This window comes from Ambystoma mexicanum, chromosome 14 (genome assembly GCF_040938575.1).
Source record: "Ambystoma mexicanum isolate Mex_15411 chromosome 14, UKY_AmexF1_1, whole genome shotgun sequence".
Lineage (NCBI taxonomy): Eukaryota > Metazoa > Chordata > Amphibia > Caudata > Ambystomatidae > Ambystoma > Ambystoma mexicanum.
In genome coordinates, this window is record NC_090940.1 from 168,663,440 (window position 1) to 168,677,274 (window position 13,835).

General features: G+C 49.5%; 1 protein-coding gene and 1 pseudogene across 2 annotated transcripts in view; both read right to left on the reverse strand.

Annotated features, from left to right (window-relative positions):
• Positions 1-13,835, reverse strand: part of TMEM87A (transmembrane protein 87A) — a 522,872-nt gene that overhangs the window by 26,633 nt on the left and 482,404 nt on the right. For both annotated transcript variants that reach the window (XM_069638821.1, XM_069638819.1), the window contains exon 18: positions 6,338-6,390. In XM_069638821.1, the coding sequence (XP_069494922.1) occupies positions 6,338-6,390 (53 nt within the window). The remainder of the gene's footprint in view (positions 1-6,337; positions 6,391-13,835) is intronic.
• Positions 6,957-9,754, reverse strand: LOC138527521 (small ribosomal subunit protein mS40-like; annotated as a pseudogene).

Here is a 13,835-nt window from a genome sequence, read left to right on the forward strand (position 1 = left end):
ACCGAGACGAAGAACTGATTAGTCTTCCTCAGTGGTCTGGTTCTTTCCATGTAGAACATGACCGCTCTGCGTACATCTAGTGTGTGCAGAGTCCTTTCTCCCAAATTGGAAGGATTTTGAAAGAACGTTGGTGATTTTGAAAGAACGTTGGTAGTTCTATAGATTGGTTTACGTGGAATTTAGAAATAAATTTCGGAGCAAACCTAGGGTGAGTGCGTAGAACCACCTTATCTCTGTGAACTGTAACGAAGGGGTCTAGAATAGAAAGAACCTGAAGTTCACTTACTCTCCTGATGGAGGTGATAGCTATTAAAAAAGCAGTCTTAAGAGTGAGGTGTTTAAGAGATGCTTTGTGCATGGGTTCGAATGGAGAGCCCATGAGTCTGGTAAGTACCACATTAAGGTCCCATCCGGGAGCTGGGTCAGCTATCGGGGGGTGTATTCTCTTTACTCCCTCCATGAAGGCCTTAATAACAGGGATCCTCCACCACGACACTTTGAGTTGGGAAGTGGTGTATGCAGAAAGTGCCGCTCGGTGGACTTTAATGGAGTTAAACACTAGACCTGAATCCAATAGGTGGGTCAGGTATAGGACCACATGTGTGGGAGAGCAGTCAATAGGGTTGATGCTCTTACTCCTACACCAGATGACAAATCTTTTCCACTTGCTAGAATAGCAGTGGCGAGTGTTCGGTTTTCTGGCTTCCCTGAGGATGTCCATGCATCTTTGCGGGAGTTGTAGATGTCCGAACTCTATGATCTCAGGAGCCAAGCTGCTAAATTCATGTTCTGGGGGCATGGATGCAGGGTCCTGCCCTTGTTCTGAGACAGCATGTTGTACGGGCAGGGGAGTTTTACTGGGGGAGATAGAGACATCTCCATCAAGTGAGCGAACCATGGTTGTCGTGCCCACATTGGGGCCACTAGTATCATGGTTACTTGTTCCTGGTGCATCTTGTGCACCACTCTGTTGAGAAGGGGAGTCGGGGGAAAAGCGTAAACAAATTTCCCTGACCATAGCATCGACAGACCGTTCCCCTTGGATTGGTTCTGGGGATACCTGGAGGCGTAACTTAGGCATTGTGAGTTCTCCAGGGTTGCGAACAGGTCTATCTCTGGGAATCCCCATTCTGTGAAGATGTCGAAGACGATGTCTTCGTGCAGGCGCCATTCGTACTCTCCGGGCAGGGGGAAATCTCTGCTGAGTCTGTCTGCCAGCAGATTGAGTTCCCCGGGTACATATAGTGACAGTAGGAACATGTCCTGTTTGAGAGCCCACTTCCATATGTTCTGGGCCAGTTTGGACAGGCCTGGAGAGTGGGTGCCCCCTTGCTTGTTGATGTAGTACATGGCTGTAATGCTGTCTGTAAGGACCATTACTGTCTTGCTTTGTAGGTGTTCCTGGAAGGCTTTTAGCGCCTTGAACACCGCTAGTAGCTCCAGTAGATTGATGTGTTTGGATGCTACGTTCGGAGTCCACACTCCGTGAGCAGTCTGATGGGATAGGTGCGCCCCCCATCCAGTGAGGGATGCGTCTGTGATTAGAGTGGCTTCCGCCGCGGGTGTGGCAAAGGGTTTCCCTTTTCCCATGTTTTCCTTTGTCCACCACCGTAGCGAGAGAACCAAGGCCTGCGAGACCACCACTAGATCCTCCCATAGTCCGCTGGCCTGACACCACTGGCTGTTGAGCCACTCTTGCATTGGGCGCATGCGCAGGCGCGCGTGAGGTACCAAATAAATACAGGACGCCATCATTCCTAGCAAGCGCATTGCTTTGCGTACCGTCACCTCTCGGCCGGTTACATATTGAAGGATTTGAAACAGCATGTTTTGGACCCTCTCTTTGGAGGGGAAGACGAGGCCGTCCCTTGTTTGAATTAGAGCCCCTAGGAATTGTTTGTTTTGACTGGGGTCTAAACTGGACTTCTTTTCGTTGATGGAGAAGCCCAGCTTGAATAAAAGGTCTACCGTCTTTTGGGTATTGGAGAAGCATGTTTTGTAAGAATCCCCTGTTATGAGCCAGTCGTCGAGGTAAGGGTAAACTGGGATGGACAACCTGCGCAGGTGGGCCGCTGCCACTGCCAGCACCTTCGTGAATACCCTTGGTGCTGATGCTATACCGAAGGGTAGCACTTTGAACTGGTAGTGTTTGCCCTCTATCATGAACCTTAGGTATTTTCTGTGCGCTGGCAACATTAAAATATGAAAGTATGCATCTTTCATGTCCAATGTTGTCATGTAATCTCCCTGAGAAAGCAGTGGGATCACTTCCTGTAAGGTTACCATACGAAACTTTTGGGGTTTGATAAACTTGTTCGCTGGGCGCAGATCTAATACAGGGCGCATGGTTAGATCCTTTTTGGGTACAAGGAAGTACACTGAATAAATACCTTCCGTTACCTGAGATAGAGGCACGACCTCTATGGCTCCTTTTTCCAGCAGTTGTTGTACTTCTTGGAGAAGGATGGCAAGATGTTCCGGTGTCATGCGACGTCCCCTCGGGGGTCTGTAGGATGGGGAACTGTTGAATTCGATACAGTATCCGTGGGCTACGGTGGAAAGTACCCAACGGTCTGACGTTATCTCCTCCCATGCAGGAAGAAAGGATGTTATCCGGCCGCCGACCGGTGTTGCATGGGAGGGGACGCGAATCTTCGCGTCACTTGGAGTTGTTGGGGGCTTGGGAGCCTCTGGGGGTGGATCCCCGACCTCTCCCCTTGCCCCGGCGTTGGCCTCTTTAGCTGTACTGCCCACTATTGGTTTGGTAATTGGTGGCAGGGTATTGTTGATGTTGACTTTGTTGTTGTTGCTGGCGTTGGCCACGAAAAAAGCGTTTGTTGCCATAGCCGCGTCTGGTAGTGGGCCTAGAGATCTGGTCAAGAGTCTTGATAGTATCGAACTCTTTTTTAGCCATCTCTAGAGCTTCATCCACCGCTTTTCCGAAGAGGTTAGAGTCTTCGACAGGTTTATCAAAGACGCCTGTGTCTCCGGTTTAAAGCCTGAGTTGCGCAGCCATACATGGCGTTTTAGGAGTATTCCCTGCACCAGGGAACGTCCCGCTGTTTCTGCCGCGTCCAGAGAGTTTTTTACAATGCTCTGGTTCACCTGGGTTCCTTCGCCAATAGTTGAAAGTAGGCGTGTACGTAAAGGCTCCGGTGCTTCCTCGGCGTCCTTGCGCAGTTTGGATCACTGCGCGTCTGCGTAGCTAGCAAGCAAGGAATTGTTGTTCGCAATTCTTGCGGAGAAGGCAGCCGAGGAAGTTACTCTCTTTGCAAGGGCATATAGCCTCTTGCCCTCCTTGTCAGGGGGTGCCTCACTGGTGGAAAGTGGTACCCCTGCCCTCTTTCTAGTATTAGATACGACTAGGGAATCCGGTATGGAATGTCCACTAATGTAGAGCGGGTCTGAGGGTGAAGGAGTGAAAAGTTTTTCAATTCTCGGATTGACCCCTCTGATCAATGCGGGATTGGACAGTGAAGGGATAATTCTTCTCTTCACTGAAGCGAGGAGGGGAATGGTCTGGCTGACCGGGGGTTTCTCTTTAATAACTCTTTCTACAAAGTCCAATTCTGGAGAGAGCTCCCCAGTGTCCAGTTCGAAATGCGCTGCAGCTCTGCGCAACAGTGCATTGAAAGTGGGCTGATCGTCGATTGGAGACGTGTTCCTAACCGGAGAAATGTCCGGAGGAGTTAGGTTTAGGACATCAGTGTCGGAATATACTGATGGGGATTGCCAGGGGTGCGAAGGTCCTTCTTCTGGGTTTTCTCCGAAGCCTTCTTCTATAATGTCTGGGCTGTCTTCCAGACATTCCTCCTGGTACTGTCCTTCTTCACTGTCCATGAAATCATCTTCTTCCTCCAAGTATTGTTCCTCCCCAGTGAGGTCGTATACCTTATGGAAGTCTGAGGCTGTGTCCTGCTGGGGATCGACTAGCCTCGGATTTTTGGCCCTGGGGTCCTCCTGAGACTCTTCTCTAGTCCTCTTGTGAGTTTGAGAGGTCTGGGTACTCATAAACTTTTCCATCCTCTCCATACAGAGGTGGAGTCTTTCCATGGTTTCATGGGGTACCCCAGAGCGGTCTGGCGGGGGAAAAATAGAGTCATTTAGCTGGAAATGGCTCGACCTCTCCCAAAGCGTCGAGGAAAGTGTCCCGTCGCCCTCCGAAAAACCTTCAGGTGTGCCGGGTGACCCCCCGATTGAAGGGGGTAGTCCCTGCCTTTCTTCGGGCTTTTTCGGCGTGTCTTTGGACTTATGCGTAGCGTTCGACGTGTTCTTCGGCGTACGCTTCTGGGCGTCGGCTACAGCGATCCTTGCTAAGCTATCGGCGACTCGTTTGTCGGCGGAAGCTTGTGTTTTCGACGCTATGGGTGTCGAACGCTCTACGGCGGTCTGCGCCTTCTGTTGATGCGCGCCGGCCGATGGTTTGGGGGCGGCGCCCTTATTCGCCGAAAGCCCAGTCGCTGGTCGCGGCTGCGGTTGCGAGAGGGGCTTCGAACCCGAACGGTCCGAGGAGTCCGCCGGTGGAACCTGCGTCTCCTTAGGCGCCGAAGCTCTTTTCGTCTTAGACGAAGAAGAGCCGTGGGTTGTGTGCTTATGTGTGTCTTTGTGTGCGTCAGTGTCGCCGGGGTGTTCATCCCCATAAGCAGGGCGTGAGCCGAGCCCGTCGGGGCCGAGGACAGACGACGAAGCGCGCAAGCGCTCTTTAGAGGGGGTTTCGACTTCCGTAGCGGAGGTCGTGTTATCGCGTTCCTCGTCACTGTCGGTGGTAGCAGCGGCGGGTGAACCTTCGGCCTTCGACATCGCGTAGGCCGCCCACCTTTTAACCCTACGGTCTTTTAGAGTTTTAGGCTTAAGAAGCCGACAAGCCGCGCAACCTTCCTCCTTGTGATCGAGGGGCAAGCAGCGGTTACACCGTGAATGCTTGTCCTTCCAAGTAAATTTGCCTTTGCAAAGCGGGCAAAACCTAAAGGGTGTCCTCTCCATAGCCGAGGCAATAAATCGCGATAAGCACCCCAAGGGAAAGGAAGGGGAAAGGGAAAGGCATTCTCAGAAAGACCCAGAGATGTCCCACGACCCCACTCTCCCTACTGTATATGGCCTGCGAGGCCAGGCCATGTGTTCGGCAGCGCCGAAGGATTTCCTCCGCTCGACCCTCCGTCGAAGATTTTCGCTCGGCCGAGAACAGCTACAACTGCGTCGAGGGAGGGTTTATTAATATTATGATAAAAAACGACCAAAGGTCGAGGGTTGCAATGTCTCTCGAGGAGCTCCGCGTGAAGGCGACCAGAAGCTGGGCGGAAAAAAACAATCTGAGGGACCTCGACGCGTGAGGGATTGTGGGTACAATGCACGTCACTATAGGGATAGTGTTTCAGACACGCCTTGTCGACGTCCCCTTTTTCGACTACGAAAAACAAAATGCAATACTCCGCAGTGACCACTGGATGTCGGACCTATGCACAGCATGTGATTCTAAGCAGATTAACAAACATCAGAAATATATATATACACACACACAATGAAACCAGAGCACTTTCTATATTAGCCCACGGGTCGAGGAAGCCAACCAATGAGGTTGCTCTAAATGCGGGCTGAATCCCACGATCCCAGCCCAGGTACGGAGCAGCCTGACAGCTGCTTTCCCGCCACATCCACCCCCCCACCCTCCCGTCAGCGTTTCCACCCCTCCCGCACTTCTAACACACTTACATGATTTGTTTTTACTGCAGCAGTTGTGCCACTGCCGCTCCAGCCTTCCGGGCCGCCATAGAGGGGCTTTGTATGTAGCCCCGCCTTCCAGATCCATGGCCGCTATCTTAGGTGAGTATTTTATTTGAATGAACGGGACACTGAGGCAGACCGTTCAATCAAACAAAAATAAATTGCTGTCAGCACCCTGGGTTTCCAGCTTCAAAACACAGGGTGCTAATAGCAAAAATACGGGCTGATTTTGGTGGCAACGGTACCGGGGCCCATCGCAAAGGCTCTTGCGCCTATAGCTTGGGGCCTGGCCGTTACCACCCGATCCGGCTAAACAACACAAATGGATGGCTCAACGGCTTTGAGACGCCAGCACCAAAAAAGGACTGGCTCACTGTGAACTGATGAGCGCTCTAATAATAACCAGTCTTTTGGCTATTTGTTTATTCAACAGTAGGTCATTCGTTCTGATAATATATCATATAAAAACAAGAATACCTTTTCAACTTTGTACCAACATTAACATGCTTTTAGGTTTGTGTGAACAAGTCCTAGTGCTAGTTGATCGTTAACAGTAGGCATCTGTCTAGGTCGGGTCCCTGAAATGAAGACTGCAAATGCATAGAAAGGTACTTACACATCAGTTACTGAGGAAGGGACGTTCTCGTCTACCCATTTCAGATCATCCTCCTGTCAGTGGGAGAGAAGATACCATTAGAGAACACATCATTGGCATGTATATACTCAATACAATATCACTGGTTGCAACAAGATGGTAATATGGCCATGCAGTGTGCAACATCACTTGGATTGAAAGGCTCTCCTAACGGCCAGAAACTACTATGGCTAACCAGTAATAGTTGTTAGCTGTCAGCATAGCATGTTTGACTTGTTTTGTCAAACGGCATTTAAGTTATGTATGGATTTTCTGGAGACAAATATTCTAATAGACATTTCCGGTGGAAGGATTTTTTTTTTACGTATTTGATTTTGGTAATCCTAGAGGTTTATTACTGAAAGCTTGATTTGTGCATAAACATCACTTCGTGCCTTGCAAGAAACACGTGGATTTTAAACAAGGGTCCTTGGCGCCTTCCGCACTTATGAAGCAGCGTCTTCTCCTTTGGCTCCAGTTGTCTTCCATAGCCCCTTGCCAGAGCAACACCTGCGCTTTTCCAGCCATCACCCCAGAGCCACGCAGCTGCTGTACTCTTTCAGCAGCACTGGCTTCCGTGGTCTTCCATGTCCTCGTCCCCTTACCTCCTACAAGCCTCACGTCCTTTTCCAGCAGCACCACTTCCGGTTCTGTGCTCTGTTGAGACAGCTGCGCCCTGTCCCCCCAGACATATTACCCAGTGGCTCCACCCTCCTTTCAGGTAACGCCGATGGATCTTGCAGATGAGGGCTACCTCTTTCTCAGGGGGCTGTTGCCACTCATACCAGGGGTACCCGGCAACCCCTATCTGCAGAGCAGGTGCAGAAGGAGTGTCGGTGACGGCACCTTGTGAATTGGTGTGTCCTCATCCTGGAAGTCGAAAAAGGGCACGCAAGAGCATCCGGGCCATGCAGATGACAGCAGTGGGTTTCTTCTGCTGCTTCATGCACACAAGCACGTGTGGGATGAAGGATCTGGCCAGTGCACGAGGAGATGAACTGCTCCAGAAGCTTCACGTTCTGGAGGTGAAGGCCCAGTTTCTCGCCTCTACAAATGGGGCAGGGGTTGTCACAGATGTCATCTCCTCTGATGCAGGTTTTCCAGGTCTTCTGGGGTGGGATGCCTCCCTTGTGGTACCGTGATAGTCAGCCCACACTGCTGTACCTCTCAAGGTATTCTTCACTCGCCAAGTAGTCCCAGGGCTTCCCCTTGTAGCATGAGGTAGTGTGGAATGTGGCTATGGAGGCCAAGGATGTAGCCAAAGCAGCATCTTCTGATTCCAACTGTGATATGCAATCTTGAGCGAACGGTCGACCAACCCACTGAAGTGTCACCACCACTGGGGCCTTTACATATTTTTAAAACCACTTTTTTTTTCAAACTTGCTTCTATTGGTTTTGTACAAACAGTGTTCTAGTAAAACATTATCTTGCTTACGTCATCTTATACATTTGACTGTTTGATGGAGGGGAAAGGGAAAGTGGAAAGAGGAAAGGCCTATAAAGAGAACCAGAAAAAACAATAACACGACTGTAAAGTCTTCTTGAGGACCTGGGAGGGAGAGCAGGGTGTATGGAGGAGGGAAAGCAAAGAGTCCAGGACTGTCTTTAGAGGTTCGCCCGAGGCGTGGGAGGGCATTGTAAGTCTGACACTGGGACCTTGGCAGTAGGCACTGAGATTCCCTGGAGAGGTGGACGGAGGTGTGGGGTCAATAGTCCCCGGCAGCTTGACTGAGCGAGCCCCGAGGGGTTCGAATGGAGCTGTGTTTTTCATTTCTCAGGGCTCCTCACTAGTCCTGGTTCTCCATCCATCGAAGGGTGGGGGGGTTGTCTGGCCAGCCCAGGGAATTGCTGTGTATAGTCCATGAATGGAGCCTAGATTTGGTAAAATGTGTCCCTGTTCCCAAACCTGAGGGCTGCAATTTTCTCCGCCGCAATTATATCCCAACATTTCAACCACCACATCTGAGTTGACAGCCCTTCTGGGTTTTTCCAGAGCCTCGCGATCGAGATTTTAGCAGCCGTTAGTAGAGGACAGCAAAGCTCTGTTCTGTGACCTGACCGGGGAAATTGGCCTCCGCCTCTGGCTCCTAGTAGGACCACTCCATGGTCCCACGGGATCGTGAGGCCAGTTATCACTCTGATCAAATCAAGTACGAGTTCCAGAATTGGGTGGCCTTAGGGCATGACCATAGGAGGTGGAATAGAGAGCCTTTGTCTGGGCATCCTCTCCAGCACAGCGGAGAGATTGAGGGATTGCATTTATTGAGGATTGCTGGGGTAAAATACCAGCGGTAACACACCTTAAATGCCCCTTCCTTGTTGATCGTGCACTTGGAGCTTCTATGTGCTCTATCCCAAATATGTCCCCATTCTTCAGGTTCAATGATTCTACCAATGTCTTTTTCCCATTTGAGCATATAAGGCTCCTTGACGTCTTGGTCGGTTCTGTCTAGAAGCCAATAGAGGGTGGATATTTTCCCTTTTGGGGGAGTGGTTGTCAGGTGCGCTCTAGGGATGTTAGATCTCTGCTTCCGTAGTTTTTCATTGTGTTACTTGATAGCCAGTGCCTAAGTTGTGCGTACCTGAACCTCTCCGTCTCAGGAACCTTGAATTTTGCTTTGCAGGCTTCGAAATCTTGGGGGTTCCCTTCCTCAAAAAAGTCTTGGACCCGCTCCAGCCCTCCCTCCCTCCAACTGAGGAAGGTAATTGGGTTCGCCCCCGGGGTGAAGTCAGGATTTTTCCAAATGGGGGTAAGTGGGCCTATCGTACTGCTACATTTCCAAAGGCGAGCCGCTTTCCTCCAGCTCAGGATCGTGTTTTCGGTTGCTGAGAGGGGATTCCGAGCCGTTGGGTCCATGAGTCTCTTCGTATGTGGCAGAGAGTTTATTGGAAGCAGGCTCCAAGCTTCTTCCAGCTCCAACCATCGAGGTTTCTGGGAGGTAGTATTCCAGGTGAACGCGTGTGAAAGCTGAACTGCCAGGATGTATCTCGCTATGTCCAGAGCCCTCAGGTCTCCCACCGCCCGTCCACGCAGCATGATCCTTCTCGGGATTCATGATTTCTTTCCTTCCCATATGTAGTTCATTACCTGTTTTTGTAGCTCTTTGACTGCCTTCTTCGGGATGGATGCTGGTAAGGCAGTGCAATGATAGAGCAGTCTAGGGATTAGGTTAATCTTCAGGGCTGTTATTCTCCCGAGCCATGTGATCTTTTGCTTCCTCCAGCGTATCAAGTCACTTTTGAGTTCTTTGAATAGTTGAGGGAAGTTTGCTTTATATATCTTGTTAGTTCTGCTTGGGAGTTGGACCCCCAGGTAGCTCAGGTGGTTTCTCGCCCAGGGTATGGGGTAGTCGCTTTCCAGGCCTCTGATCACTTCCTGGGACAGGTTGATGCTCATTGCCGTAGACTTAGAGATTTACCTGGAAGCTTGACGCCTCCTTGAATTCTTCCAGTTCTGCCCATAGTGCTTTCATGGACTCTTTGGGTTGGGATAGTGTTAACAGGATGTCGTCAGCGTAGAGGGGCGCTTTATACGTCTGCTTTTCGAGGTTTAGGCTGTGTATTTTTGGGGGATTCTATTTGCGAATGTCTCCATCGATAGTGCAAATATTAAGGGGGAGAGAGGGCACCCTTGTCTTGTGCCTCTCTTAATCATGATTATGTCTGATCTAGTTGCATTCATTCTGAGCCTGGTAGAAGGGTGTTGGTAATTGGCTAGTGTCCATTTAATGACATTTGGGCCAAATCCATAGTGCTTTAGTGTTTCTTGGATACATCCCCAGTCTAGCATATCGAAGGCCTTGTGGGCGTCGAGCAACAAGACAATCATTCGGCAGGCGGTCCTGTTTTTAAAACCACTCTTAACACTTAAACATGCCCCACTGCTCCAGACACATGGATGGCAGACAGCACCACACTGGTGATCCCCAACGAGGGTGAAACATGTATGTGGTGGTCTGCATTCTTGAGAACTGCCTGCCTTGGGTTGATAAAGCTATGTATAAAATACCACTGCCTTATAAAACAAATACACTCTCCCCACATGGAGCCAAAATGTATGCTTTTTGGTTAATTTGCATACAACCAATGCATTGCTCAGCAGTTCGTAACCGGAGGTGGACTTGTAGGGATGGCTACTGTGAGGGGTCAGAAATGGGAGGCAGAAAAGTAGATACCGTTTTCTCACAAGTAGTCATTTTATTAAATAATAAGGGTGAGAAAAACACCTCACTTTCCCTAATCTAACTAGGATTTCCCTGCCTGTCAAACTCAGACTAAAGGAAAACACTTACATCAAAAGGTACCTGTCCCTCACACTTCTATATACAACAAAAACATACAGGTATCATGCGCCTGTTTAAACTCAACAGTTATAGTCAAACTTTTCCTGGTATACTCGCCTGCCAGGATAAAACTCCTACCACTACTACAAGTACTCTGTGGTGAGGCTTACTTCAAACTGTAGAAAACAACAACATTGGGGTTAACAACTTCTTTCATAAGGGCATAATACATCTTGATGCTGTTTATGCCACTTATTTGTTTGGCACATGCAATGCAGGTTATGTTCCTCTTTCCCTTGATTTCTGCAAGGATGGCTTCTCTCTTAGTTGTTGGTAATGTCTCTTGTTCAGGTTTCACTCTTTAGGAAAGCTATATCCTATTTTATTTATAACTGCCTCTCTTTCACTTAGGCAATATTGTTGGTCTTCTTCCATTTCAAGTAATCTCCCTTTTTGTAGAATACTAGGGAAAGAGTAAGTTGCTTACCTGTAACTCCTGTTCTCCAGCATTGGTTTCTTTCATAGATTCACGTGCTGTGAATATTCCCCTGCGTCAAGCTGGGAATCAGGGAATCCTCAGTTATTTTTTGGATATTACCCTTTAAAAGAATAGGTAGGTGTATTTTGCATTCTAACACCCTCGTTATCGGTGCTTTTGAGGCCCAACCAATGGGACGTTGAGTAGTAAGCTCCTCCTCCCCAGCCCTTCCTTGTATTCTGACCAGTCATGTGGACCTTGTTTTGGCATCAGAGGGCCTTTACCTGACCGGAGTGGATGGAGGGCGCATGCAAATCTATGAAAGATGCCAATGCTGGAGAACAGGAGTTACAGGTAAGAAACTTACTCCTTCTCCAGTATTGGAATAGATCACACAGCAATATTGTATTAGGCGGGTGCAGGCAGGTAAAGGGAATTCCTACCTTATTGGAACAGACGCTGCAAAACTACTCTCCCCATCTGAACATCCGCTGCATGCTGTTTGTCCAAGCAGTAGTGCTTGGTAAACGTATGGGGCACTCTCCAGGTTGCTGCCTGGCAAATGTCAATGAAACCCTGCCCATAGGGCCGCCGATGCTGCTGTGGATCTTTTGGAATGTGCCCGGGGCGTGCCTTTGACTATCTGCCTGCTTTAGTGTGACAGAACAAAATAGCCGATGCGTGACATAACGAAATAGCCGATGCTTGCAGTTTTGACACCCTTTGGGTTGACATAATTACTACTACGAAGGCCACCTTCCGAGAGATATGCCTGATGTTGCCCGTGGCCATTGGCTGGAATGACTTTTATATCAGTTCTGTGAGTACTATATTGAGGCCCCAATCATGCAGAGTCGCCTTAGTTGGAGGCACGACTCTAAAAAGCCCTTTCAGGAAATGCTTTACCAGTCTGTCGCTGAAGAAGGGCATGCAACTCCTTTTCCTTGTATGCCTAGAGATGGCCGCTACGTGTACCTTGATGGATGAGTGACTGAGACCTTGTTTTGCAAATGAGAGTAGGTAAGGGAGAAGTTGCTCCGGCGTCACGTTGAGTGGCTCTAGCATTTGCTGTGTTAGGGAGAAATCTCTGGTAAGGCTAATTTCCCAAACCTAGTGAGTCCCCCAGCAGCTTTGCTGGATTTTTGGGGTTTATTTTTTTCTCCTGCTAAGAGTGAGACTCTTTTTCTCCCACTCTTAGGCATGATTTGAGTATGTCCTTTGACTGTGAATGTGTTTTATGGGCTATGGGGTCTTTTACTCCATAGGGCTTCATGTGTTTTTGGTATGTGTGTTACACAGCACCCTCAGTGCAGTAACACAGGGGTGTCATAGTGACCCCCAAACATAGACTCCATACCCTGGGACTGAATACTGTCTCCCAGGGCATGTAAAGTCACCATTGGCTTTACTAGTCTCAAATTGTGAACAGAACCAGTACAAACCATCATATTGTGGAAGCACGGGTAGGGTTAATTCGATTGCCCCTGCGTCTGTTTTCCAAGGGGGCACTGTCCAGTCCCCCCTTGTCGAGTTTCTGGCTGGTAGCAGTGGATACCACGCAAAATATTCCACCGGAATATTTCCTATGGGATTTTCCCCATTGATTTTAAACGCACCACTTTTTGCTGCAATGTTAAAGATACTGCCGGGTTATTTATTTAATATTTATTCCCCGGTTTGGTCTTTTTGCCAGGACTCGGTTTTAAAATGGCATTTGTGTTCGCCTCTGAAACTCTAACCCAAGTCGAGCCCTTTGTTCCACTTTTTGGCGGGCTTCTCCACAGAAGCTCTCCAAATGGTGCCACTCTGTCTGGGGTCTACAGTATGTGTGGGATGGGGATTAGGCACCCTGGACTGAGTTGCCTTGGCAACTCAAGTCACACTCTTGTGTGATTGGCCCAGTGGTGAGCCGCCCGGCTCACCACTTAGCATGTTTGAGTGACAGCTAGGCTGTTGAATGGGGGTTTTGCTGCATAAAAGCAGGGCTTTGGGGACTGGAACTTCAGAAATCGCCACAGGACCTAAAGAATCTGAAGAGGGGAGAAGCTGAGCCATCTACAACGACGACACCACCAGTGGAGCCCTGCTGTATGAACTCACCACTTCCCCGACGACAGAGGAGATCTTCTTCCAGGAGAGTCTTCTTCCCTTTGAGCTGTGGGACCAACCAGTTCGCCTTTTTCGCCTTCCTGGAACGTCTCGTGGTCGAATCGCCCGTGCCAAACACCCCGGCGGCCGGATAGCCACGCTTCACCACTACCGCAAATAAAAGGATGGTACCTTTTAATCAGGAACTCCGCGGCTGGTTTCTTCCCTGGCAGTGCAACGACCTCCAGCTTGCTTCCTCGTCGAGACCATCTCTTCCCCTGGACGAAGCCACGACTTGCACCCGCTGCCAGGAACAACTTCCACCACTGGAGCTTTCTCACCATTTCAGGTACTGTGTCCCGCCTGGTCTCCCTTGCAACAGATCGTCCAAGGTGTCCCGTAAATCCTTGACTTTCTAACTGGGTTGACCTCAGACCTGCTAACTTTGCCTTTCTGAACTGATCCAACCTCTTCTTGACTTTTCTGCAAAGACTTTGAGTGCATGTCCACTGTGTGATCTTGGGCACATTCCGCCTTGCTCTATCCAAGAGTGGGCCTGGCCTATGAACCTTTGGCTCTACAGTAGACCCTGCCTTTCTTGACTTGCTGTGGTTTCTTAAAAGTGTTGG